The 24,810-nt window shown below is 39.8% G+C and overlaps 1 protein-coding gene across 1 annotated transcript in view; it reads right to left on the reverse strand.

Annotated features, from left to right (window-relative positions):
* LOC119889986 (multiple epidermal growth factor-like domains protein 11) overlaps positions 1–24,810 on the reverse strand; it is a 159,830-nt gene that overhangs the window by 17,382 nt on the left and 117,638 nt on the right. The window contains 7 exon segments of the mRNA XM_038700963.1: positions 3,012–3,140; positions 4,459–4,587; positions 4,976–5,104; positions 15,015–15,149; positions 18,704–18,850; positions 24,046–24,148; positions 24,354–24,517. Coding sequence (XP_038556891.1) covers positions 3,012–3,140; positions 4,459–4,587; positions 4,976–5,104; positions 15,015–15,149; positions 18,704–18,850; positions 24,046–24,148; positions 24,354–24,517 — 936 coding nt within the window.

The raw sequence follows: 24,810 nt of genomic DNA on the forward strand, positions 1-24,810 counted from the left end.
CTAAGAGTTAAAGGGTTAGAGTCCCCTTAGTGTTAGAGTCACTTTAGAGTTAAAGGGTTAGAGTCCCCTTAGTGTTAGAGTCACTTTAGAGTTAGAGTCCCTTTAGAGTTTGAGTCCCTTTAGCCCCTTTTCCACTGCATGGTACCAGCTCGACTTGCCTCGACTCTACTCTGTTTTTTTTGGTTTTCCATTGTGGAAAAGTTGTACCTGCACCCCAGCTACAAGGTACTTGTTTTCGTATCACCTCCGTCGAGGTTCCAAGCGAGCTGATACTAAAATGACGTGAAAACACAGCAGACTATTGATTGGTCAGAGAGAATCGTCACTATTCACTGCATCATCATTGTGCGCGCAGACAGAGGCCAGCAGCAGAAAGTTTCATATTTTACAATTTTCATACTTTGATTTATTAAATCCACTTCTGAGAAGTTTTGAGGTGATGAAATCAACGATGTAGATTTCTAATATTGCCAGTTTTTAAGTGATGGTGGAACAAAAATGTGCTTGAAAGTTTTCAAAGTTGAGGAGCTCCGCAAGTGGACTTAAATCAAGAGACAGCTGTGTGTGGGTCGCTGATGTGTGTATCGCATTGAACATTACGTCGCGGCAGTTGTGTGTGGTGTTGCTATGACGACCAGCTACACTGAGGGATACCATCTCTGGGTGCTATCTGCAACGGAAAACAGAGGATGGCCGAGACGAGTCGAGGCGAGTTGAGGCGAGTCGAGTCGAGTCGAGCTGGTCCTGGTAATGGAAAAAGGCATAAGTGTTAAAGGGTTAGAGTCCATAAGTGTGAAAAAAAAAGGATAGAGTGGGAGATGGGAAAAGTGAGCTGCCTGTTTTTGTTTTCTATTTAATTCTTCAAAAAAATAGATAAATTCCCTTGCTTTTTTGTTTTATGTAAAGCACTTTGAATTACCTTGTTGTTGTTGAAATGTGCTTTATACAAATAAATTGACCTTGCCTTTTTATCTGTGGATTTGTTTTACATTTACATTTTTGTGGATAATCATTTATATCCCCTTGCCGCGTGAAATTATTTAAAATATATATTATATTTACAATTATAAAGATAAATTAATTTTTTGTGCTTTTGCTTTCAAGCTGATTCTAAATTAAGTGGAGATTATTAATTTTTCTATAGCACATCGAATAGATATAAATTTAAGTATGATACAAATTAGTGACAACCGGCATAAACGGAAGAAAGTGCCTGCAAAAGGTTCCTAGGTACGTATTGAATATGCACAAACTGGCACAGGGGCAATACATTCGCTATCTCGGCTGCAGTCTGAATGGAAGCGGTATGATGTGAATTTGTGACAATATTACTTATATTTTTATTTTTAGTGTTTAGTATAGTAGATTCCAAGGGCGCGTGAAGCAGCACCTCCCAGTGATCAGGGAGGAACACTGTGTGCAAATAACGTGTGCAGACTACATAATGGACACTATTGTTATGACAACATAAAATACAGCAGGTTAGTGCTGAATGCAGGGGATGCTCTGGTTGATATTACAGCCTAATAATTGACGTCAGCAACTGTTTGCACTATTTTGTCACGAATATAGGAGCTATATTGGTGTGATGTGTGGATTGGCTCTGACAATATCTTAATAATCATGTACGCGTAAAACATCCACCGGCCCCCAACCCAACCAATTACTTTCTCAGATTTATCCCACCTCTACCGGCCCTTTCCAGGTGATTTCTTTATTGTGTTGATGTATGTATGTTTTCTTTAACGGTTTACGTTCATGAATCGAGAGGCTGCTGTCAGTCATTTTAAACGTTTCCAGTAATGTCACAGAAAATGCCGTGGCACATTTGTGCAGCAAAACGAAAAACTGGAGTTATAAACTTGACAGGACCGACAGAGGAAACTCTGCAGAGGAAACAGAATTCAACTTTTAGCTTATAAAAAATTTAGACGCACTAATGGAGCTCAGGGTTGATCAGAAGAACGCCTGTTTTACTCCAGACGGTTTCTCTGTATGAAGCTGGACTGTGTGTGAGACCTTTTGGATGTGGAGAAGAACACAAATTATTAATTAACGTTAGATTCACACCGATCCTGTCGGCATGTTGGGAGATTGAAATATGAAGTTATGCTGCTGTGTCCGGTGCGTAAATGCGCACATCGTCTCTCATAATAGGGAGACGTTTCACCCTATTTCACCCACCCGGAAATTCACAAAATGTATTGTCTAAAACTCTGCCCGCAAACAGCGGTGCGCTCAGTTATTGCACGCACAAGGTTTTCATGGGCCTCATGTGTTTCCCCAAGTGTGGACACTGAGTGTGGAACAGTTTTTCAAGTTGAAATGATGGGAGCGACGGTGTAATCAGCTGCGCCTTCATTTCATCAGTGGTTTTTATTCGAATGATTTTATTTATTGACTACCTCCATATAATTACGGAGGTCCGGACCTCAATGACCTCATAAGAGCACTCTGTGTTAAAGGAAAGTGTGTAAGCTCGTGCCCAAAACAGTCGTGGCATGCGCGCATTTCTACTGTGCGAAAGTAGATTCTCATTTTATATCCAGTATTCTAGTTTTATTAGGTTAATTCTCTTATTTATACTTAGCAGTGGACCAACGTCTTCTATCATGGTATACGTAATGTCAAATCATATCAAACATTTTCTGGAAAATCAGTTGGGAAATAGTCACTGGATAAAATCATCAGACAGGAAAATCTTGAATCATATCATGTCATATATATATATATATATCATATCGCCATATCTTTACTGTGCATCAGTTGTTGCTTCCTTTTGCTGTTGTGAAACATGAAGAATGATGCTTGAAATACATGAACAGACATGATAAAAAATATGATGACAGAATGCTCGACGTTGATGGGATTGTTCCTCAGCCCTCTCAAAGCCCAAAAATAAATGCATCAAGCACCTTTCATCCTGAAAATCTGACATTTTGTAGGTACTAGAGTCTTAATTTAACAACAACAACAATGACGTGCAGATTTACAGACATGGACACACTCACTGAGCTCACAGCTCTGTCCAATGAAGCCCGTCCTGCAGGAGCACTGTCCGCTGATGTGGTCACAGTCTGCCCCGTTCTGACAGCGACACACCTCAGCACACTGAGAGCCGTAGAAACCCGTAGGACAGCCTGAGGAGGAACACAACAGTATGGTCCTTACAAGTGCCACTTTTCAACATCAGCTGTTCCACTCTTACAAACTCAGTACCTGAGAGATAATCCACAAATCTAGAGATGTGCTTGGAAGCAGCTTTTCTTGGATTGGCTAATCTGTTCTGTCACAGCGGAACCAACATGGATCATCTCTGCAGATTGAACCAAACCCAGTTTGCATTTCATGCAGATTTAGGCAATTACTCAGAGTACATGAAGACAGCAGTCTTGGGCAAGTTACTCAGAAATTTTTAATATATTACTAGTTACTTATTACTCCTTAAAAAAGTAATATTATTAATTTACTTATTACTGGGTGATAAAAGAAACTAGTTACGTTACTCGTTACGTTACTATATTACTTTCCAGTGTTTCCTACAGAATGACGGTGGTCAGCGTTGATAATTATCCAAATTACAGGCTAATTATGGGAAACACTGCTTTCCCTACCCACCCCTTCACCCACAAACAAAGCGGTCGCTCCCGACTTTTTAACTGATATCATATTCATAACAGCAGCAAGGAGAGTGGTTTTTACAAAGCATATAGCCTAGAGCTAACGTTTCTAAACACCAGCGGCTGAAGTAAATCCTGACTTTTGAACAGCTGTTTTTCTGCACATGTAGCCTGTTTATAAGAGCAGTTTCCAATAGTTACAAAACGTTACGTTAACGCCACTTTCTCCCGTCGAGTCCAAGCGTCAGTGACAGCAGCTGCCGGAGTTTCTTTCTGTAAGTTTCACGTTGCTGTGCTGCTTCAGCAGATGCACACACTGCTCTGGAATGGATCTGGTGACGCAGCAACAGCACTAGTCCAACAAATCAAGTAACGTGATGTTCACACCCTGTTTACAGCTCTTGGTTTGTTCGTAAAAAGTCTGTGTGTAATTCGAACTCATCTACAGGTGTGACAGCAACCTAAAGAACCTCTAGCTGCCTCATGCCACCTGGCCATTAATGGATGATACAAAAATAAGACTTGGTGAGGTATGGTTTTATTTCCTGAAATTGAGATGCTACTTAATTATTGTCTAACAGTATTCGACTTGTGGCAACAAACTCAGTTTTTTGGCCATGAAGGAAAGGAGGGTGTAGAGAGGTATGGAAAGCATAAAGGAATGAATGTCTTCAGGCATGTAGTTTATTTTATCTGCCACCAGATGGAGGTGTAGGTATGAGATATTGAAAACAGGGGGCCTCTTCATGAAGTGAGTGATGTGTAATGTGCTCCCACAGCAGCCAGAGAGTGTATCACTGTTTCCCTTATTAGATCTGTGTGTGTGTGAGAGGCTTACGCTGAGTACAGTAGAGTCCCGTCCATCCAGGGCTGCAGTTACACTCTCCGTCTGTGGCGCTGCACTGGGCTCCGTTGTGACAGTTACATGTGTGGATGCAGTCTGGGCCCCACGAGCCCTGAGGACATGCTGCCAATAACACACACACAGAGTTAGAGAGAGAGAGAAAGATGAACAACTGCACATGCCCACACAAACACACATCTCTTCTCAAACGTCACCAACAAACGTCACCGGCCTGAGGGTTAGGGACGTGAGGGATCAGGGCGGTGTGTGCCTTCATTAGCTTCACAAGTGATTGAGTGATTGTGGTAGCTCTGTTCAATGTTAGATGCATAATTAACGTCAGAGCCAACAGAGTAATTGCCTTCAGGTTTGTTTGTTTTTTCCAGTTGTCTCTGACGGGTTCATGGTCAGCTCAAGCGCTAAGAGTCAATAAAAAAACGTTATGGTGGATGCGTGCTGAGGTGAGAAGTGAAAGTGTGAAAGAGAGGAGAGATTATTCGTTACGTCCTACGTTTGGAGCAGTCCTCGCCGATCCATCCTGGGTAGCACTGACAGGAGCCGTCGATGGGATTACAGGTGCCGTTGTTGGTGCACACACAGGCCTCAGCACAGGCTTTACCAAACTTTCCACTGGGACACACTGCCGGGACGCATGCACACACACAAACATGTTCAGCTATGTCATTACAAAAATATAAAATACAACTCTGTGTGATCATTTAAAAAACATTTTCTAAGTACGATAAAATTCTGTCAGCACAAAACTAAAATTACACAATGCATTTTCTATTATTTCTAAATAAATAAATAATAAATTAGACTTAAGTCTCTGCTGATGAACAGTGAATTTTGTTGATTTGTTAAAATTTAACACAAATCTCATGATTTAGAGGAATTGTTGAACACATGTTGTTCGCACACAGGTGTAAAGGTATAGTTTGAGCTTGGAATGAGGATGAAGAATGAAGAACTGGTGATGCAGTTGAACAATATAAGAGTCTGCAGCCATGCTAGCAACTCAGTGGGGCTGTACTTAGACACAGTGGTGCTTGGAGCTAAATGCTAACGCCAGCGTGGTACAAAACGTCAGCATGCTAAACATTTTTAGCATAATATTAGCAATTTTGCTGTTAGCATGCTAACACTTGCTAATTAGCGCCAAACAGAGCACAGCTGACAAACAAAAGTCTCGGACAAATTAAAATGTTGATCTGATGATGACGCAATGGGAAGTTGATCCATGGACCATGAATCAATTGATCCATGAAAATTTTAGCAATCCGTCCAATCGTTGTTGAGTCTTTTCACGTAAGACCTGCCGGTGACTCTGGGGATCACCAGAGTCAATAAGAAGACTCAACATCTGGGGACCATGAATTTCTGTACAAAATTTCATTGAAATCCACCAAGTACATATTTTAGTCTCGACCAAAGTGAAAGATGATATCCCTGGATCCATGCTGCTGAAGTCAGGCTTCTAGATGTCAAAGTTATGGCTTATGTTGATGACAGAGTGACAGAATGGATGATTTAAAGTATCGATTGCCAACTTTTGCATAAATGTAAACAAACAGACAAAACTTACTAGATATAAACCCTGGTCTGTCATGATTTAAAATACTGTACATGGGTACAGCTCAGAAAGCTTTGCAACCTTTATTTGAAGGCAGTTATTACACTAAAGGCAGAAAATTATTATTTCCTGATGTGTCAATGGGTTGAGTTTCAAGCCACAAGGCTCATTATATGAGTTGCGGTGGGAGAAAGCGTGTTTAAATAAACAGCTCAGGCAAACACTTGTCTTTTTGTGAATTTTAATTTTCTTAAAGTCTTCTGCAGAAGGAACTCACAGGGACACACACGCATCAGAGTATCATCCGAGTGAGCTGCAGTGTCTCAGCACAGGCAGCTTTTATCTTAGTCTCAGGGTCGGAGTACTATCTCATCAAAGGAACATGGTGTCTTTCAGTGTTCCCTAGAGGACACTCAATCTGGATCTATAGAAAGACTCCCATGTCCAAGGTACATGTGGTGAACCACTTAAGCATCACACACATTTACCTTCCATTGACCCCATACCCAAGAGGCTGGAGGCCCCTAGTCAGATTAGTTACATGGCAGTGTTTTAAAGATGGTTCTCATGAAATTCCCATTACAGAGTGAAGAAATGTTCAATGCTCATCAATTGTACATATACAATATAGCACGCGTTAATTAATTTACACATATTTTTTGTTGATTTATATTTCTTTTTAAAAGAAAAGGCCAATCAAAACTTTGATTAAAAACTTTAGGCTCCAGAAAATGTGCAATCATGTATAAATACACCATATTTCTACTGTTGCTTAACACCCCATCAATTAGCATCAGTAGAGCTGCACTAATTTGACTCAAGCAATCTTTATAAAGTATTCTATGAACACTAAAATAAAATAAAGGGCTCGAGCACAAACTGTGCGAGAAATTCAGTGAAACTGAAGGGATTTTTTTTTCTTCTTCTGCAAAGTAACCTCAGTTTTGGGGGCCTAAACATACTCGAAAACTCACCAAACTTTTCACATTATTCAGGCGGGGCAAAAAATGTCTTATTGCATGGGTTTTGCGCATGGACGTGGCAAAATGGCTCGCCCCGACAAAGTTTGACCTACGTGTACGAAATTTCTGTGGTATGGATCATGTCCAGACATACAAAAAAGCCTCTTGGAGCCATTTTGGCCATTTTGGATTTAATGGTAATTTTTGGCGATTTACACACTTAGTTGTACATACGTGAGTTTTCGTTGGCCTCCTCGCCATGAAACAGGAAGTTGAAGTATGTATAATATGAGTCCCGCCCTGAACACATCCACATACCAATATTCACTCAAAGTCATAGCGCCACCTGCTGGCATCGGTAAATGACACGATTTACGCTTTAATGTACTACTCCTAGCATGTTGGAGAAAATCAACTTCAAAACTGTCCCAGAAAACCCATAACACATTGATGATGCCATGTTGTAAAACTTGTGAGTTTGCAGTCAACGGCGTGGCGTCAAAGTTAAACTCTTCGCCATGACAGGAAATTGTTGTAACTTGACTGTACATTATAAATGTGTTTGACGAGAGTCCCGCCCTGAACACATGTACAAGCCAACATTTACCCATAGTCATAGAGCCACCTGCTGGCAACAGGAAGTGACCAGGGGTAGTAGTGGCCAAAAGGTTAGAGAAGCGAGCTTGTCAGGATAAAATCTGGAAAGTAAACGCAGCATAACCCCAACAGTGAAGCTGCTTTGTGGCCAGCAGACCTGCGGTCGTACTGGGCAGCTTCCAGGTGTGAATGTGTAACAGTGTGAATGTGATCAGGGCCTTCCTGCAAAAGAGCAGCTTCCTCTGAATAAAATAAGGTTAAAAAAACCAGCACGTTTTACCTACATGTACGAGTTTCTGTGGTACATGTATCATGTTCAGATGTACAAAAAGCCTCTAATGGAGCGATGCCGTAAACCCAACAGGCAGTTGGTTGGTCCATTAGTCTGACCGACTTCGGACTTTCCCTGTCTACTCTAAAGCCATAAAAGTTGTACAAACGGTGAGTTTTTGTGGAACAGCGTGCCCGTGGCGTGGCATCCAAAATCGCTGATTTGCCATGAAACAGGAAGTTGTTGACTGTACATGCTCAAACTTGACATGTTTCATAAGAGTCCCGGCCTGAACACATCTACATGCCAATATTCAGTTATAGTCATAGCACCAAGTGCTATGTAGCGCCACGAAGGGACACAGGAAGTGATGATTAACACCTTTGTGCAGCGTCCGAAGCGTGTGGCAAATTGACAGCTGCATCAGCAAAGCTCCACAATTGGAAAAGCAGGTCGCCTCAGACTTCGACGCCCTACATGAGCGAGGGCCCGCCCAACGCTTTAATTTTTATAATGTTTTTCTGGGATCACTGATGTTTACACCCCCAAAATGTACACTGACCAGTGCACAACCCAGAGATGGTCATTCCACAGAGCTGGAGGTTGTTCAGTGTGTCGCACAGAAAGAGCTTTTATGGTTATGAAGGTTTCCCTCTGAGATGTGACTCTGCTGAAGTTTCCTGATGGACAGATAGCTTTACTTAATGCTACAATAGCCACTAGCTGTTGCAAACAGTAGCTCCTGTTATCAGCTGGCTCTGAACCAGCGGTCCAAACCTTCTGTAGTAACGTTAGAGGTGTAAACACCAACACACCCCCGAGCACCAAGTTTCCAGTCCAGGCAGAATCATCAATAGGACAGCTAGCTGAACGGCTAACTGAGTAGCTAGCTGCAACAGCTGTTAGCAGTAAATAGTGGCAAAAGTAAATGATAACATACAAACTCCGTAAATCACGATAAGTGGAAGCAGAGCAGTCGGAGGACAGTAGAAAAGGATAACCAGACAATATTGTTACACACGGTAGCTCCACTTTTCTCTCTGATAGTGGCATATTTTTTGATATACTGCACGTTGCTGCAGCTCCTCTTTTCACCCTGTGTTGAAGGCTTCGTTTTAGCTATGGAGTGATACATCTTGTCTCTAAATGATCTTTGCTGGGAGTTGCACATGCACAGTTCCCAGTCAAGGACTACAAGCCAATCAGAAGCAGAGAAGGGCGGCTTAGCGAGAAGCTGGTAAACACGGCTTCGGTTCAGCTGTACATGTTCCCCTTACCAACTTAGTGTCAACTTCCAAACTTTATGTTCACTGACTGCCTGGAGGGTAGCTCGTGTTTGGAAGGGAGAGGAGAGCTGTACTGGACTACAAAGAAGCTGTTTTCAGTCAGTTCATAGAAGAGTTTTCTGTGGGAGATGGGAACTTTCGTTGGGCTGGACTTTGCACTTTTTCACTTTGCAAACCTATTACATGCACAAAAAAGGTATAAACTCAATAAAGGAAAAGGGAAAAAGCCAAAAAGCATAATACCACCTCTTTAAGGGGAAGGGTTACAAATTTTAAAAGATTTATTAAAAGTCTCTTTCTTTTCACATGTTTATTTACAGCATTATATGTTGATATTTATATCATAATAGGCTGTATACGTATTGGGAGTAAACCGGTAGTTCTATGTAAAATCAGATGTTGAGCTCCCCCCTTTAGCCAAAATGGTATGATCCTTGTTTCATGACGCCTCTGTGAAGATTCGACTGTGAGATTGAAAATTTGTATTCTACGGCACCTTAAGAAGAATAAAACAGGCACGTGCAGGTGAGATAAAATAAGTACAGTTAACTATTTCGCACCTCTATAGCGAGAGACAGGGACGTCGGAGGGGGACAGATGGGACAAAAGTTACAAAGAAAACTCCTGCATACTATAACTTGCAAAAAATATATGTATTGACAAAACATTTCGGTGCTAGACCTTCATCAGGCAAAATGTTAGATTTTTTGCAAGTCAGACAGTGTGCCAGAGTTTTCTTTGGGATTAAATAAGTAAAGGATGAATCAAGGAAAATTAAAATCTCTTTCCAGAAGTGCCGGACTCACGGTCAACAGGAAGAATTACTGACCTTCTCTTTCAATGTAACATTCAGTACAAAACTCGTGTTAATCACTTTTATTAGTATTATGCTTTTCTTTAATTTGATGAGAAGTTAGTTTTTCAATATGCAATGTGATTGCTTCTGGTTTGAAACACACCTGCTTGAAATTAGTCTGAAATGAATCATCACTGCTGAGTGTTTGTAATGTGATAAGCGTCTCTGCTCAGCCCGAGAAAACAGAACGAGGGAGACAGAAAAAAGTAGGAAAAACTGTGCTCATCCAGAGCTGGAGGAAGCTTTCTACAAAGTTCGTTTATTTTCCAGTTAATCATTTTAGGGAAATGTACAACCTGTTGCTTCCGGATGTAATATTTGTACTGTTTTTTTTAAATACAGATTTTACTAAATGTAGTTACACTGATAAAACATTGAGACACAGACACTGTAGTGTCTGACGAGCCTGATAATATATTAATGTGCTCTGAGGTTTTTTTATTATCATTTCCAATTCACATGAGAGGACATACTGCTACTGCTGCTTGTTATAAATCAACGTTGTGTTCGGTTTTAGCTGAAATTTGTTTATTAAGTTAAAAGTGTTCTTCACATACAGAGGCAGGACGCAAAGAGGCTGAGAAACCATCATATGACATTTGAAATAGCTCAAAGTTTTAAGGCTAGAAACATTATGAGATGGCATTTAACTTGACCTTCACTGCATGATAACAAACTTTAAATGGTTTAATGAGTGTTTGCAATGCATACGTAATGACAATGCAGTATGCAGTGTGTGCACATATATGGTCATCCTCATAAAACACTAAAGCCGTATTACAGTTTTATGAATGTAATGTAAATGTTTCGGCAGGTGTTGTTAAATACATTATATATACATGAGCTAGGTAGATATTGATTATTTTTATATTACTCTTCTCCCTTGATTTGCATTTTATTTTTCCATCTGTTACATAAAATATAGTAGCCATTAGCCAGCCGTGCGTATTGTTTCACTAAAAGAATAAAACCCAGAAGGGGATTCTTTTCTTTGAATATGAGTGCATTAAGGATCATTATGAATGCATTAATGAAGTCCCTCCACTTACGTAACAGTTACCAGTGTCTGACTAGTGTCTGTAAAGTTTGGATCAAAGTAATACACCGTGCGTACAGGACACATGAATAAAACCAGAAGAGTTTAGCAAAAATAATTAGCAGGAGAGGGACTGCTTAGAAGCTCCCTAATGATCTTCACTTATGAACTCTTATTAATTAATGTTTCAGCAGTGTGGCTCTCTGGTGATGTCATTCAGTCCAACACTTCGATCCAGAGTGAAATATCTCAACAACTATTGGAAATGTGTTGCAGACATTCATGTTCCCGACAGGATCAATCCTAATGATTTTCCAGAACTTTTCAGATAAAACCACAAACAGGTAAAAAATAGTTAAAAACATTAACAATTCAAGACACGATACCTGTAAAATCATCAGCGTCACCTTCGGCTTGATGCTGAAATAGCACTTCAGTATGCTAACACTAGTACAGTAAACATGCTAACCCACCAAATTGAACTGTTGATCTGTTTTCATTTAAAACCTGATGGTTTTAAGACTGTTTTATTTTTCTGCCCTGTGAAGCACTTTGTAACATCGATTTTGAAAAGTTCTCTATAAATAAAGATTATTATTATTTTCATTATTTTGCACGTTAGCATTTAGCAATTGATGTATTCTGATACAAAGGCGTTCCTGATGTGCAGTGATTACGTGTTTTGTTATGATCTTAATGTTTTTGAAGGTGAATTTCATTTTGTGTTTAATTCATTTCCAGCTGCAGCCACCTAATGAGTCTGCAACGTGAAAAAAAAAATCAGTTAAAGAGCTCTGATTTGTTTTGCTTGTCTGAAGCAGAAAAGGTGAGAAGGATACGCAAGTAGAGAAACGTACAGAGAAAACACAAGAGGGGTCTTTTTTTTTTAAAGCTTACATGATGCATAGATAACAGCATAGCATTTGTCTACTACAACAACAGAAAGATACCGACATGCACTTTGTGTTGAAAATTAGCGGGGACATAAGGGCTCAGATTAGGGGTGTGACGATATACTTAGCTCCCGAGTTGTGGCGACGTCACAAGAACGAGATGTGATGATAATTTAACAGTATTTAATAGAAATCGGCAAAGCTGAAATATATGAGTTGGGGGGTCTGGAGGTCCTCCTCCAGGAAGTTTTGAGCATTAAACACTTAATTACCTACATTCTGGAGACATTTTTCTCTTCTGCCTTTCCAACATCAATTTATGATGAAAATGTTTTTATTTATGTAAAAGGAAACATAAAAACGTATTCTATGTTGTCACCTTTTGCCGAAAGGTGAGGAGTTTGCCTGTGATAGTGTACACATGTGAGCTTGTTACGGCAGAAAATTGTGTCCTCTTACACTTAATCTTTTATGCATGTTCTTTTACTATTATTACTATTATTGTTATGTCTTATGGATATATATGTATTGTGTTTTTTATCTTTAATGTTTCCTTCTTTTTACTCCTTATGTTTGTCTGTCCACATTTACAAGGGTTTAGGTCAGAGTTGTGAGATTGTTTTGGTGTTTTTCTTTCTTGTTGTTCCTCTCCTCGGCTTGAATGTGCATTCAAGGCTGAGAGAGGAACTCTGTTCCCCAAAACATAGAAACCCAGACTGTGTAAATGATAATGCATCCCTTAGCTTGGGGCCAGACGTTAGTGACTGTCCCAGAGACAGAACCTCTGGATCAGCTGATTTGTGTTGTAGTACTTCTGTTTATTCAATTTTTTTCTTAATAAATTCTTAAAAGTCAACCTTTTTTTGTAACTCAGTTATTTGCGCAACTAACCAGGAATATCATCATTTTCCACGACAGCTTTTAAATCAGGGGATTTGTTTTTGTTCTGTTTAGGTTTCTACTGTAGGTAAGTAGCTAAGAGGACATTTCTTGGACAGTTTCCACTTGAAAAAGAACATTGATTTCTTCATTAAAGCAGTGAAATCCTTTTTTGTCTCAGTTAATAGTTAACTCTTACACACACACACACACACACACGATGCGTCTTTTCTTCTGAGATGCAACAGACCCTTTGAGGGTTTACCAGTCAATAACATCATTAGCTTGTACAAAAGGGTATCAAACATTGAGAGAACAGGGATGGAGAGGGACTGGCTCTTCAGGCGGTTAAAAGCCCCCTTGCTGGACATCTGATTTATCAAGGCTTGCTCACTTATCTATGGGCCTGCTCAAAGATGCAGCGGCCAGCAGAATGGCTAATGTAGGACAGGGCATAACTAAGGCCGTCTTCATGTTTAATGATGATGAATATTTCACAGCACACTCCTCCACTGTCTCTATTTAAAATTCGACTTGGCAACGAACCGTGGGCCAGCTGCCTTCATAGGAGAATTAACACCTGTTTAACCTGCAGAGGAGCTAAACCATACTGAAATAATGATGTACAGGAGGAACCGACAAAAAGATTATTCAGATAAAATGAAGAGGTGGGAGAAGTTGTAAAAAAGGGATGCAGGATAAGCTTAATTTTTTTTCTTTTTCATTACCTACATTTTCTAATGAAATGTAGACTTTCAAAGGCTTTACTTTGAATGCGTGGCTTCACTTTCTTTAAGTTAGACGCCACGGTTTTACCAAAAAAAGGTTGTGTAAATGAAGATATCAAGAGAGGCTGACAGCAGAGGTTAAACTGTATATGAGGTGTGTTTCGAACTGTTTCTAGATAATCTAACTTTGAGTGGCTGGGAAAAGTGTGAGACGGTGTATTAAATGAGATGTGAATAAGATCAATCCTGCGCCAACTTTCAATTGATCAACTATAAAATAAAGTGATATTGGTCTCTGTCTGGATGCTCAAACAGTAATCTTGCAGGCTCATTGTCACACTGTGTGAGATGGGTCTAAAAATATGTCTCTCTGTCCAGTATCACTTTTGAGGCATGTTAGATTGTGCCATGTACGTCTGGGGAAACAAAAAATAGAAGAACACCTGCGTCATCCACCTGCATTGCTGTCAAGCTTTAGCCGCAGCTCGGACACGGTTATTTAAAACTTAAAACTGGTTCTTACAACATCACGTCAGTCAAACTAAGCAATTTCTTGTCGTATTTACATTGTTTGGTTTGTAAATTTGTTTTGTGTTTATTTACAGTGCAAGACAAGTGATTAACAAGAAGACGCATATGAGACATGACAAGGAGAGAAACAAACAACATCATAAAGGGATGGAAATACAGAAATGCTTAAGCAACACACAGGAGTTACCTGAATAAAATTAAACACACTACACACAGGTGCAGGTGTACTGTGCATGTCTGTATAGGAGTCATGTGTGTAAGGATACAAGGGGAAGAGAGAGCCTGTCAGATTTTTGATGCAGGCCGTCTTTAGTTGCCACATCTCTAAATTGGCAGTCGGCGGACGTCTCACAGTGCGATGCGCGCACAGCATTGACAGTTTAAAAACACAGCCCTGTTGCAAAGGGTATGTTGGCTGTGCTGTAAGCTGCAGCGAGGAGTATGTTGTGTGAAAGTCTGCCTGAGCTAGCTTACAGACTTCACTCCGCTTTACGTCCTGTGGATTTATAAGCCCTGAAATCACTGAAAACTTTGCTGTCTAAAAGGAGGCTTTGTTTGGTTTGTTGTGATCACAGCAGTGTAAAGTTGAAGACACTAGATTTACACATAAATATCAGTTTACTGCTACTCAGCAGGATTTAGTGTCTTTGGAGCTCGACCCAACACATTAAACATCTGTGATGTGGAAGGTATTTTTATGCAGCTGTATTTTAAACAACCACAAAACACTTTCAGTTTCATTTCTATTCTCTTGGATCAGTGCACATTTTCATTTACAATATTTAAGAAACTTCCAGACTAAATCTTAAAGGCTTTTGCATTGGTGAACAGTGCAACACTTTGTTTCCTACTGCAACGATAAAAATAAAACCAACAGTTTTAAAGGAGGCACACAAACAAAGGGAAAGCAGCTGGAACTGAAGAAAACGTAGACTGACCTTGATTACAGAGGGAGCCGAAGAAGCCAGAGAGACATTCACAATGGCCGGTGATGTGGTGACACGCCCCATCACTGTGGATACACTGAGGACACGACTGGCTGCAACGATGGCCGTAGAAACCAGGCGAACATGCTGCAGAGGACACACACACAAACACACTTTGTGAGGACCAAAATGCCGGACCACATAAGTTAAAAGTTTGAGGTTTAAAGTAGTCATATTATGCTCATTTTCAGGTTCAAAATCTTATTTAGGGGTTGTACCAGAACAGGTTTACATGGTTTAATTTTCAAAAAACCCCATATTTTTGTCATACTGCACATTGCTGCAGCTCCTCGTTTCATCCTGTGTTGAAGGCTTCGTTATAGCTGTGGAGTGATACATCTTGTCTCTACATGATCTTTGTTGGGAGTTGCACATGCACAGTTGCTAGTTAAGGGCTACTAGCCAATCAGAAGCAGAGTAGGGCGGGTTGTGAGAAGCCGGTAAACAGCTCGGGTTCAGCTGTACGTGTTGCCGACCAGCTTGGCAACATGGACTGGAGCGAGAGTTTCAGAGCGGTGAGTTATTAATCTGTATCCATAAAGTTTTAACTGAGCTCTGTCTCTACATCACAGGAACAACTTTATGTCCACTGCCTGCCTGGAGGGTAGCTAGTGTTTGGAAGGGAGAGGAGAGCTGTGTGCTGCAGCTCGCTGTTTTCCACCGGTGTGAGAGCGTGTCAGACTAGCCGCTTGGCGAGCGTTATGACGCGCACTTTGCTGTGTCGTCACAGGGATGAAAGGGAAGCGGCTGGACTACAAAAGAGCTGTTTTCAGTGGGAGATGGGAACTCCCTTTGGGCTGGACTTTGGGCTTTTTCACTTTGCAAACCTGTTACATGCACAAAAAAGATATATAAACTCAATAAGGGAGAGGGGAAAAGCCAAACAAGCATAATATGACCTCTTTAAGACTTGATTTTAGCGGTAGAGTTAGAATTGGGTTAAGGTTAGGGGTTAGGAACTAGGGAATGCATTATTTCAATGATGGGTCCCTATAAAGATAGTGACACAAGGGGGTGTGTGTGTGTGTGATAGAGAGAAAAGTCTGAGGGAAACTTCTGATTAGTTTACTGATTAGTTCTTTGATCATTCTAATAATGGATTTCATGGTCCGCTTGGACCTTATTTAAGCTACGTTTTTAAACTTCCACATTTATGAAAGCTTAATATCAGCTGTGTCCACCATACCTATATATCTGTGTGTGTGCATGCATGCAACAGTGCGTCTATAAATGTGTCTCCCTGAACACTGTCTCCTCTCTGGGGTCAACCCGCTGGCTGTATTAGCTTTGCTTTCTGTTTTCCTTCCACCACAGATCCTCCCTCATACGTCTTCCTACGGCCCTTAATTTGCTTTAATTGATGTTACTCTAAGTGGTGAGACAAGCCGTCGCGGGCTCGTCTACCGCTTCTTTCAAGCTACAGGATTTTCCTAATTAAGATAATTGCCTTAACTGTGAACCGAGAGCCCTTATATTTATCACCGTGATGCAGGGAGAAGCAGAGGAAAGCTGGTGTGTGTTATATACACACATATCAACAGAAAGCTGTCAGACAGACACACTCCTTGTATTCAGACTGCGAGAAACATCAACAAGTCGCCTCTGACTTTATTTCAAGTATGCTGTACAATACATGATATACAGTTCCCAGTAAGGAATTTAACTAAATATAGGAGATAATGTGAGGATAACCAGTGGAACCTGACTGACTGATAAATAATTGTACAAATTATCAAATTATTATTATTTTGATTGTTTGATATTTTAGTAATTGTTTTGTTTTTACATTTGATACGAACTTCTTTTTAAATTTATTATTATTATTATTTTTAATCAATTAATTACTTTTATTTTTTTGTCTATTAATATACACACACATGTTACTGTTTTATTTATTTATTTATTTTATTAGAAGTTTTAATATATATTTCTTTTAACACACACACACAAAAGCTTACTGTTTTATTTATTTATTTTATTTAAATCTTTAATATATTTAAATTTTTCTAACACACACACAGACACACACACGATTTAATTACTTTATGCTTTAATTACTTGTTTAATGAAATGTATGGGGTTGATTGTTCTTATGTAGTTTGTATGATGCTTTGGCAATATTGTTGTTACACATTCATGCCAATAAAGCTAATTTGAATTGAATTAATGTCAAAAACACTAAACTTAAAGAAGGTGTGCATTAGGGATGGGTATCGCTACTCGATACCTTTATGGTATCGACCGAAACAGCCCAGTATCAAGTAGAATCGAAACTTCTCCAGTCAAACCGGCACTTCAATCGATACTTTTTGTAACCACATTGCGGCAAAAAATTACTATTTGTATTGTTTGCTTGCAGCCAAACATTCAAGCAACACACCGAAAGAAAGAGAAGCTGTGCCTGCACCATTAACTGTATGAAAAAAGGCAGAGTTCACGTGTGATTTTAATGGCCGCTCACCTTCGGCTGCGGTCTCATGCATGTTCGTCACTGTTGCAGGTTTCTCACCACAAGCATGGCTTTCCGTTGGTTTCATCTTCTGGTATCATTTAACACGTCTCTGTACATTTTTATTTGCTGGTCACATCACATGTCACTGATTGGTCGATGCGTTCCATCACATCAATTAAAGGCTTTTGTGGCGCAGCAGCGATCAGCTGATTTTACTCACAGAGCCTCCGGCTGCGGCTGCTTCAGGTGTAGCTGGTTTGATCAGCTGGACGTGCAGCCTCTCTTTACTCTGTTTGTATCTTTAGTGTAGTTTAGTGACTTGTTTAAACAGACTCCCTTCTCGTTTTATACTTGTATAAAATATAATACATAATTTTTAATTTATTACTACTTTTGTCAGTTTCAAGTTATTTCAGGGATGTCGGGTTTTCTTTCTTTAACGGAAGGGTACCAACAATTTTGTCCAAGTCTATATGTATTAAAAACTGTACGTAATGTTTTATTTTATATGTTACCATATTTTAATATACACTTATTTATATGTTAAGTTCTGTGTGTGTAGCATGAAGGCACTACAAACTTTGTATTGTATAATGATAAACAATCTTGTCCCTTGAAAGACTATCATATGTAATTATTAAAAAAAGAGCACTAGGATTTGCTCATTTTATCGAATCACACACAAGCGTTCAGTCATAAACCTTCCTCAGACCAAATTTCATGCTGGTTTGTGGGCAAAAGCTTAAATGAAATTGTATGTGTGGAAGCTTGTATCTAAAAAAAAAATATATACACATCTAACAAACTCTGAACATCCCTGTTCGCACATTACATTGCAGTAAATTCCATTTAGACATTATGAAAAGTGTTGAAGATCCTTTCTCAACCTGTAAAGAAGCATGTAATCCTGCAACTGATCTGAAAGCAGGGAAACCATTACTTCATATTATTGATGCATGAACACGTTACTGGTACAACAGTCTGACAGGTACCATTTTTCACAAACAGCACTTTTATGCCCAAACACATTTGAATGCTAATACTTTTAGAGATCAGATCATATAATTCAATTCACTTTCAATTGTGCTGTTGCAAATTTTAGTTTATCTCTCCCCACCTCACCACAGCCAGGGTAGTGTAAGTGCAGGATGTGTGAGATGAAATGTGCGTGCGTCAAATGTTTCATTACTTCTTCTGCAGTTAGTGCCGCGGTAGCCGGGAGCGCACACACAGGTGCCGTCCTCTGGGGAGCAGGAGCCTCCGTTCTCACAGGTGCAGCTGTAGGAGCAGTTGGGTCCCCAGCGTCCCTCCTCACACACACTATCACAATGGACACCTGCATATAACACACACACACACACACACACACACACACCTATTTAGTCTACATTAAAGCAAGAGGCTTTGTTCTTAGCAACCCAGCTTTTAAGTGAAGTCAAACTGACTCAGAAAGTTTCAGATATGTCACTTAAACCTGAAAAAGGAGAAGAGAGAATGATGCAAAAAAGAGAGTGGGGGGGGGGGGGGCATTAGGAAAAGGCATCTTTAGCACCTACTCAGACACTGAGTAAGCAGGGGAGGACTGAGTGTGAAGGAGAGGAGGGACGTGACAGATGAAAGACACAAAGAGACAATCCCTCTATGCTCATCTCTCTGTTAAAGGATACGGCTGTAGATTTCTTATTGTCAACAAATCCTGTGAAAAGGCTCAAACCAACAGTGAATTTATCTCCTAACAAGTTCTGTGTGTGTATCACATCCTGATATATCTTCTTCCTCTGAGCCATTGAGCTCCATTGTTGTCCAGAAACTATTAAAACCCATCAGGGAGCCTCGCTGCTGCACTGGATAACATCAGCCTTCAGGTTTGGGGAGTAATGGATTAGATGTAAAGGCTTTATGTATTTAGGATACATAAAAACAGTAACTGTATTACGTTACAGCATGGGTGTCGTTAGGCCTATTTTAGGGGGCTGAAGCCACCCTAACATGGTCCTAAGCTCCCCCCTAATAATAATTAAAAAATTGTTAAATTTAGATTTTTATTTTTATTTTTACAGTGCAGTCATGTACTCACAAAAGAGAAGCAAGTACATTGATAAATACTATAGAATAATACAAATATAATTTGTATTTATTGGCTTAAAATAATCATTCTGATTGTTTCCTCTGCTTCATAATTTAAATCCCTGCAGAGATCGGGCACTAGGACCCAGAGGGAGTCTGCTTTTCATCGCTGCTCTACTGCGCTCAGACACGGCAAAGGAAGACAGGAAATCAACATGTGAAAATTTTAAAATAAACAAAAGAATGTATAAGTCATTAGCAGCATATTTATTAATATGGGAGCGAGAAAGAGAGAAAGCGAGAATTAGTGTTTGGTGTACTAAAGGCAAGCTGAATGAAATTAGATCGCTATCTAACAAATCTTTAAAAAAGTAGGAAATAATTAACATTCAAAATAATGCACAAGCTAAATTTTGTGTACGACATCACCGTCTCTCTCAAACACAGTATCTGCTGTTATACAGACACCGGTACGGTAGGTGGCGGAATATGCTTTTTAAAAGACGGTATTGCAATCCCGCCAAAAACAGATGAAGAAGATGACTCAAAACATTTTAGAATGCTTTTCCAAATCACAAACTCTTAAATAACATCAAGAATTACCTACAAAACAAAGGTTTTTTTTGTCACTGATTGGCCAGATCCTGCCATGGTGGTGCAAAGCAAATCATGTGCAGACAACGCATCATTGATACTCTCTTGTCTTCATTTGCCTATTACATTAGTTTTATTTTGTGGTACTTGGATTACGTTACTGATTACATTTTTTATTATTTAGTAATTTGTAATTGTACCGGATTACATTTTTAAAGTAATCCTAAAACTATGTATTTGTGAGCTGTTTTTAAAGTTTCACTAGGAACCGGTGGGCTTGGAGCCGAGAGCCACAGACAGAAAGTAAGAATGTGTTGGGAGACGAAATAACACACTGTTAAATTTGGGCTTTTCATGGGATTTGTTTACAAAAAGAAAAATACAGAATATTGCCATCCTTATCCTTTAAGCACGCAGATCAAAATGGCTCCAAGAAAGAACAGAAGGCACTGACAGGAAGTAATAAATGTCAGTTACTGTAGAGCCGTAACTAATGATCATTTTCGTTTTCATCTTGTGATTAACTGAGTAATTGTTCATTTAAACGTCAGAAAAAAAGGACAAATGTCCATGTGCTTAGGTATTCGTGGTCTTGCCACACACTATTAGCCATGCTGGTCTGAGTATACACACCAATCAATCACTGACATTCAAAAAATATGCAAAGTAGCTAATACCGTATCAGTTTTCTCATCGACAGTGTGGGCCTCTAAACTGCGTTTGCACATGTACGAATAAATGTTAGTTTGCATGAACAAACATTTTAGGCAAAAAACCTAAATTTCCCAAATTCTGCCCGAGACTTTTTACCCTTTAATCATTCGCTGTAGTGTCTCCTTCTTTCATCAGTCTTGCATGTATGTGTAAGTGTCTGTGTGTGTCCTAAGAGGCAGGAGTCTGTCTACACAAAAGCTGGCATGCAGAATGGATCAGAGCCCTCACTGCTCACAGGGGACAGTCTACAGACTGCAGTGCCCAAGAGACTAACATTAAATTAATTCTTAGTTACACACACACATCACAGGAATAAGCTTACTACCACATCTAAATATAGAAACAGACAGAAAGCGAAACAGACAGAGTAAGAATAGTGTATGTGCAAATACAGTACATTTCCCTCCTCATGTCTGGCTTGTCTGCAGCTCATTAGAAACTTTCTTTGACATAGAATATGAGAGAATATGAGAGTGGGGCACAGGCAGCCATTATAACTCAATTAATAAACTACCTCTGAGCCACAAAGCGGGTGAAAATCAGAAACTCTATTCGTTCGGCTGTGAAGTTAAAACAAAGGGAGGAAAAAGAGAGGTGGAGGATGAGAAGGTGGGGGCAGGATATTATGGAGCGCAACTAGTATTCATTTCCCAAGTGGCAGCAGCACTGAAATAAAATTTAAAAATCTGATTTGACTCAAGGAACATCAAGCTTCTGATCCTGCGTAGTCTTAAACAAATGAAGGAAAACACCGAAAAGTAACTGTGGTTTCCTCCTTTTTTTTTTTGCAGTGCTGCAAATATATTCATCGTTTCTTTCCTGGATTATTCCTTTTCATAAACATGTGCTGTGTCCCAATTCCATACTACATACTAATTCTTTCTTGGTTTTAAATATTTACTGTGCCAAAAATTCAGTATACTCAAAGATATCCGTATGCAGACTGATTTTGCTTGGACTTTGAGTGTGGAGTTTGGGGACACGATCACCACGATGCAGTTCTCAAAAGAAAAGAAGGAGGTACTCCCCACTGGCTAAACAAAGTGTTGACAGTGGTGATCCAGAAACATTTTGCTTTCCCTTTGTTCATTTTACACTTGTGAAATTGGTAGAGGCTTTCTATGTGGCTGTTTGATCGTTCACTGGTGCACATCTATTTCCTGTTTTTTCATACTAACATTATTGCCACCTTTTGGGATGGCTATGTCCGACACTTTCTGTAACTTCATGCTTCATGCCACTTCATGCCGTGATTGGCCGGCTGTGTGGAGGTGAGAAAGGAGCCAGGGTCTGTATTTCTCTCTTGGCTCTCTTCTTTTTCACTTTTCATGTGAACAACTCAGTGCAACACTATGAATGTCTTCCAAGAGAGGCTGTCAAGTTTATTTTACAGTTATCTCCGTATTTAAATTAGATTGCACGTCCTCTTTCGTTATGATGGCCGGCTATTTTTCCCACCTTCAAGTGCAGCCGTTTTTGATTTGCGAGGTGGTCAGAGAACACATCGTATGAACTAGTTCTGTTTGACCATTATGGTGGCAGAACAATGGCGTTTAAGGTTAACAAGAATTGGATATGGTATGATAGTTGGCCACCCACTGATTTTAATGTAACTTACTCACCAAGCACAAACTCCAACTCTGCTGCAGATTGTTTTCTTGCAGTCACACAGTCAACCACTAGGGGAAATTGGCAGCTTGTTAGACTGTACCTATCTGCATAAAACCAAGAGTTTTCTCACCCTTCATTTGATGGTCAGTCTTTTTAGATGAACCCCAGTTTTACTTTGATACACCAACCTAAGTGTTCAGACTGAAATTAGCACATAGCCCCCTCATTCTTGTCTAAAATTTACCTCAACAGCAGATGAATATCTGAAAGGATTACTCCAACAGAAAGTCAAAAATTCAAATCTGAATTAAAAGCAGTTTAATGTAGTTTTGTTCACCCACTGGGAACATAATGGATCACAGGAAAAGTCTATTATCTCACAGGACTAATTATCATCACCTTAACTGTAGTTACACAAACCTTCAGACAAACAAAAACATGTGTTTTCATGTCTTCTAAACTTTGATCTAAATATTCAATCAATATATTGAAGTTCATCTCAATGTCATTTCATTACCAGTTTTCCCTCTGGCAGTAAATTAAAATGCCCTCTACATATTTATCAGATCGATCATCGCTCATCATGACTCTACTGATTGAAATAGGCGGGTTAAAGAAGCAGAGCTCCAACTTAAATATGACATTTATTAAAGTAAAAACAGTTTCAAAGAAAGAGGTGGAATGTCACTGCTGTGGTAAAATAAAAAAAACACACGGGACACAAGAATCTGAGCGCAAAGCCAGGTCTCACTTGAAAGGTGCTTTATATCTTTGGATACCTCTTGTGAAGCTGGATTATTGAACAGAGCTGCGCTGTCAAACTCATCCAAGCTTGAATCTCCACCAGTTTTAGAATTGTAAGTTTGATTTTTTTTTGTGTGTGTCTTATTGATTTGTTGTCTCCATTCTTGTCATGGTGTCAGAGGCACCGCCTGCTTCTTCCTTCTGTTCAGCCTCAGACTCTTTTCCCTTCTTCCCCTGAGTGTGTCTGTGCTGGTGTTTCCCATGCCTGCTTCACTTGTCCTCTAAGCCCTCAATTCAGGGGCTGGATGTGGCTCATTAAGGTGTGTCCTCTGAAGGATGTACAGAACAGACTAAAGAGCAATTTATACCAGCGAATCTGTGTGTATTTGACGTTTGTTTATGTTTTTTAACAGAAAGCAAACTTTTTGTTCAAGGCTATATGTATGGCATTATTATTAACATCAGTTACAATCATTCAAACTTGATGTCATGTCACTTGTCCATCTCATGGAATTAATACGCATCCCATTAACCAAATATAAGAATCCACACTGACACTGAGAGACGCATGTTTAGACACAACCCACAACATTTTCTGACATTCTGAATGTGTGTTCAGACAGAACGCAATTGCGTTCAAAGAAAGATAAATGCAAGTAGTAGACAGAAATTAAATTAGTTCATTTGATCTCCTAACTTCATAAACTGTTTTTTACTTTACCATTTGAGTCTGTGGCTACGTGTGGGCCTTCATTCCCGTCACAGTGCTTATCAGTGCCAAACCATGGCTGCATAACTCACCTGTCCAACCTGCAAGACAGTGACAGAAGCCGGTCACTGGATCACAGCCATCAGCATTGACACAGTCACATCTCTCTCTGCAGTCCAGCCCGTATGATCCCTCCTAACAACCGCAAGAACACACCAGACCAAAATATATAAATGCACTTTAGCTTAAAACTAAATAGTCTTTAAACTAATAACAAATTATATACTATGCAACATACTAGAGAAGAAGTGTTAATTAATTTATTAAATCCAGACCCTTTCTGCAAAACATTGCTGCAGCTTTTGTCACGTGAAAGAACGACTGAGCCACGAGCACTCACAGGACACGGTACGTCGCAGTATTCGTCCCTCCAGCCCGAGGAGCAGGTGCAGGTTCCGTTGACGGGATCGCAGGCCGCCCCGTTGGCACATTGACACGTCTGATTGCAGCTTAGTCCCCAAGTACCACTGGAGCAAGGGATGGAGCAGTCCACACCCTGCCAACCTGGACAGAGACAAAGTCCAAAGACCATCAGTCTACAGTCTTCCTGTATTTTATGAGCATCCATGAAGCATCTTGGTTTTAGAAAATTAAAAATACTCATCACTTAAATCATTTATTGTTATTTCAATGTGGGTTTTAGACCACGATTTCAATCAGTTATGATGACAAAGTAATTGATTTATTTAGTCGTACTTACTTAGAAACACGAGCAGTCACATGATCGGACAGGTTGAAAACGAGACTACAGTTTATCCACATTATCCAGATTATGTAAACCACTTTATTTGAGAGTA

This window comes from Micropterus salmoides, unplaced genomic scaffold, assembly GCF_014851395.1.
Source record: "Micropterus salmoides isolate LMB-PRFRI ecotype aquatic unplaced genomic scaffold, ASM1485139v1 Ms_hic_scaffold_6, whole genome shotgun sequence".
NCBI classification, from domain to species: Eukaryota; Metazoa; Chordata; class Actinopteri; order Centrarchiformes; family Centrarchidae; genus Micropterus; species Micropterus salmoides.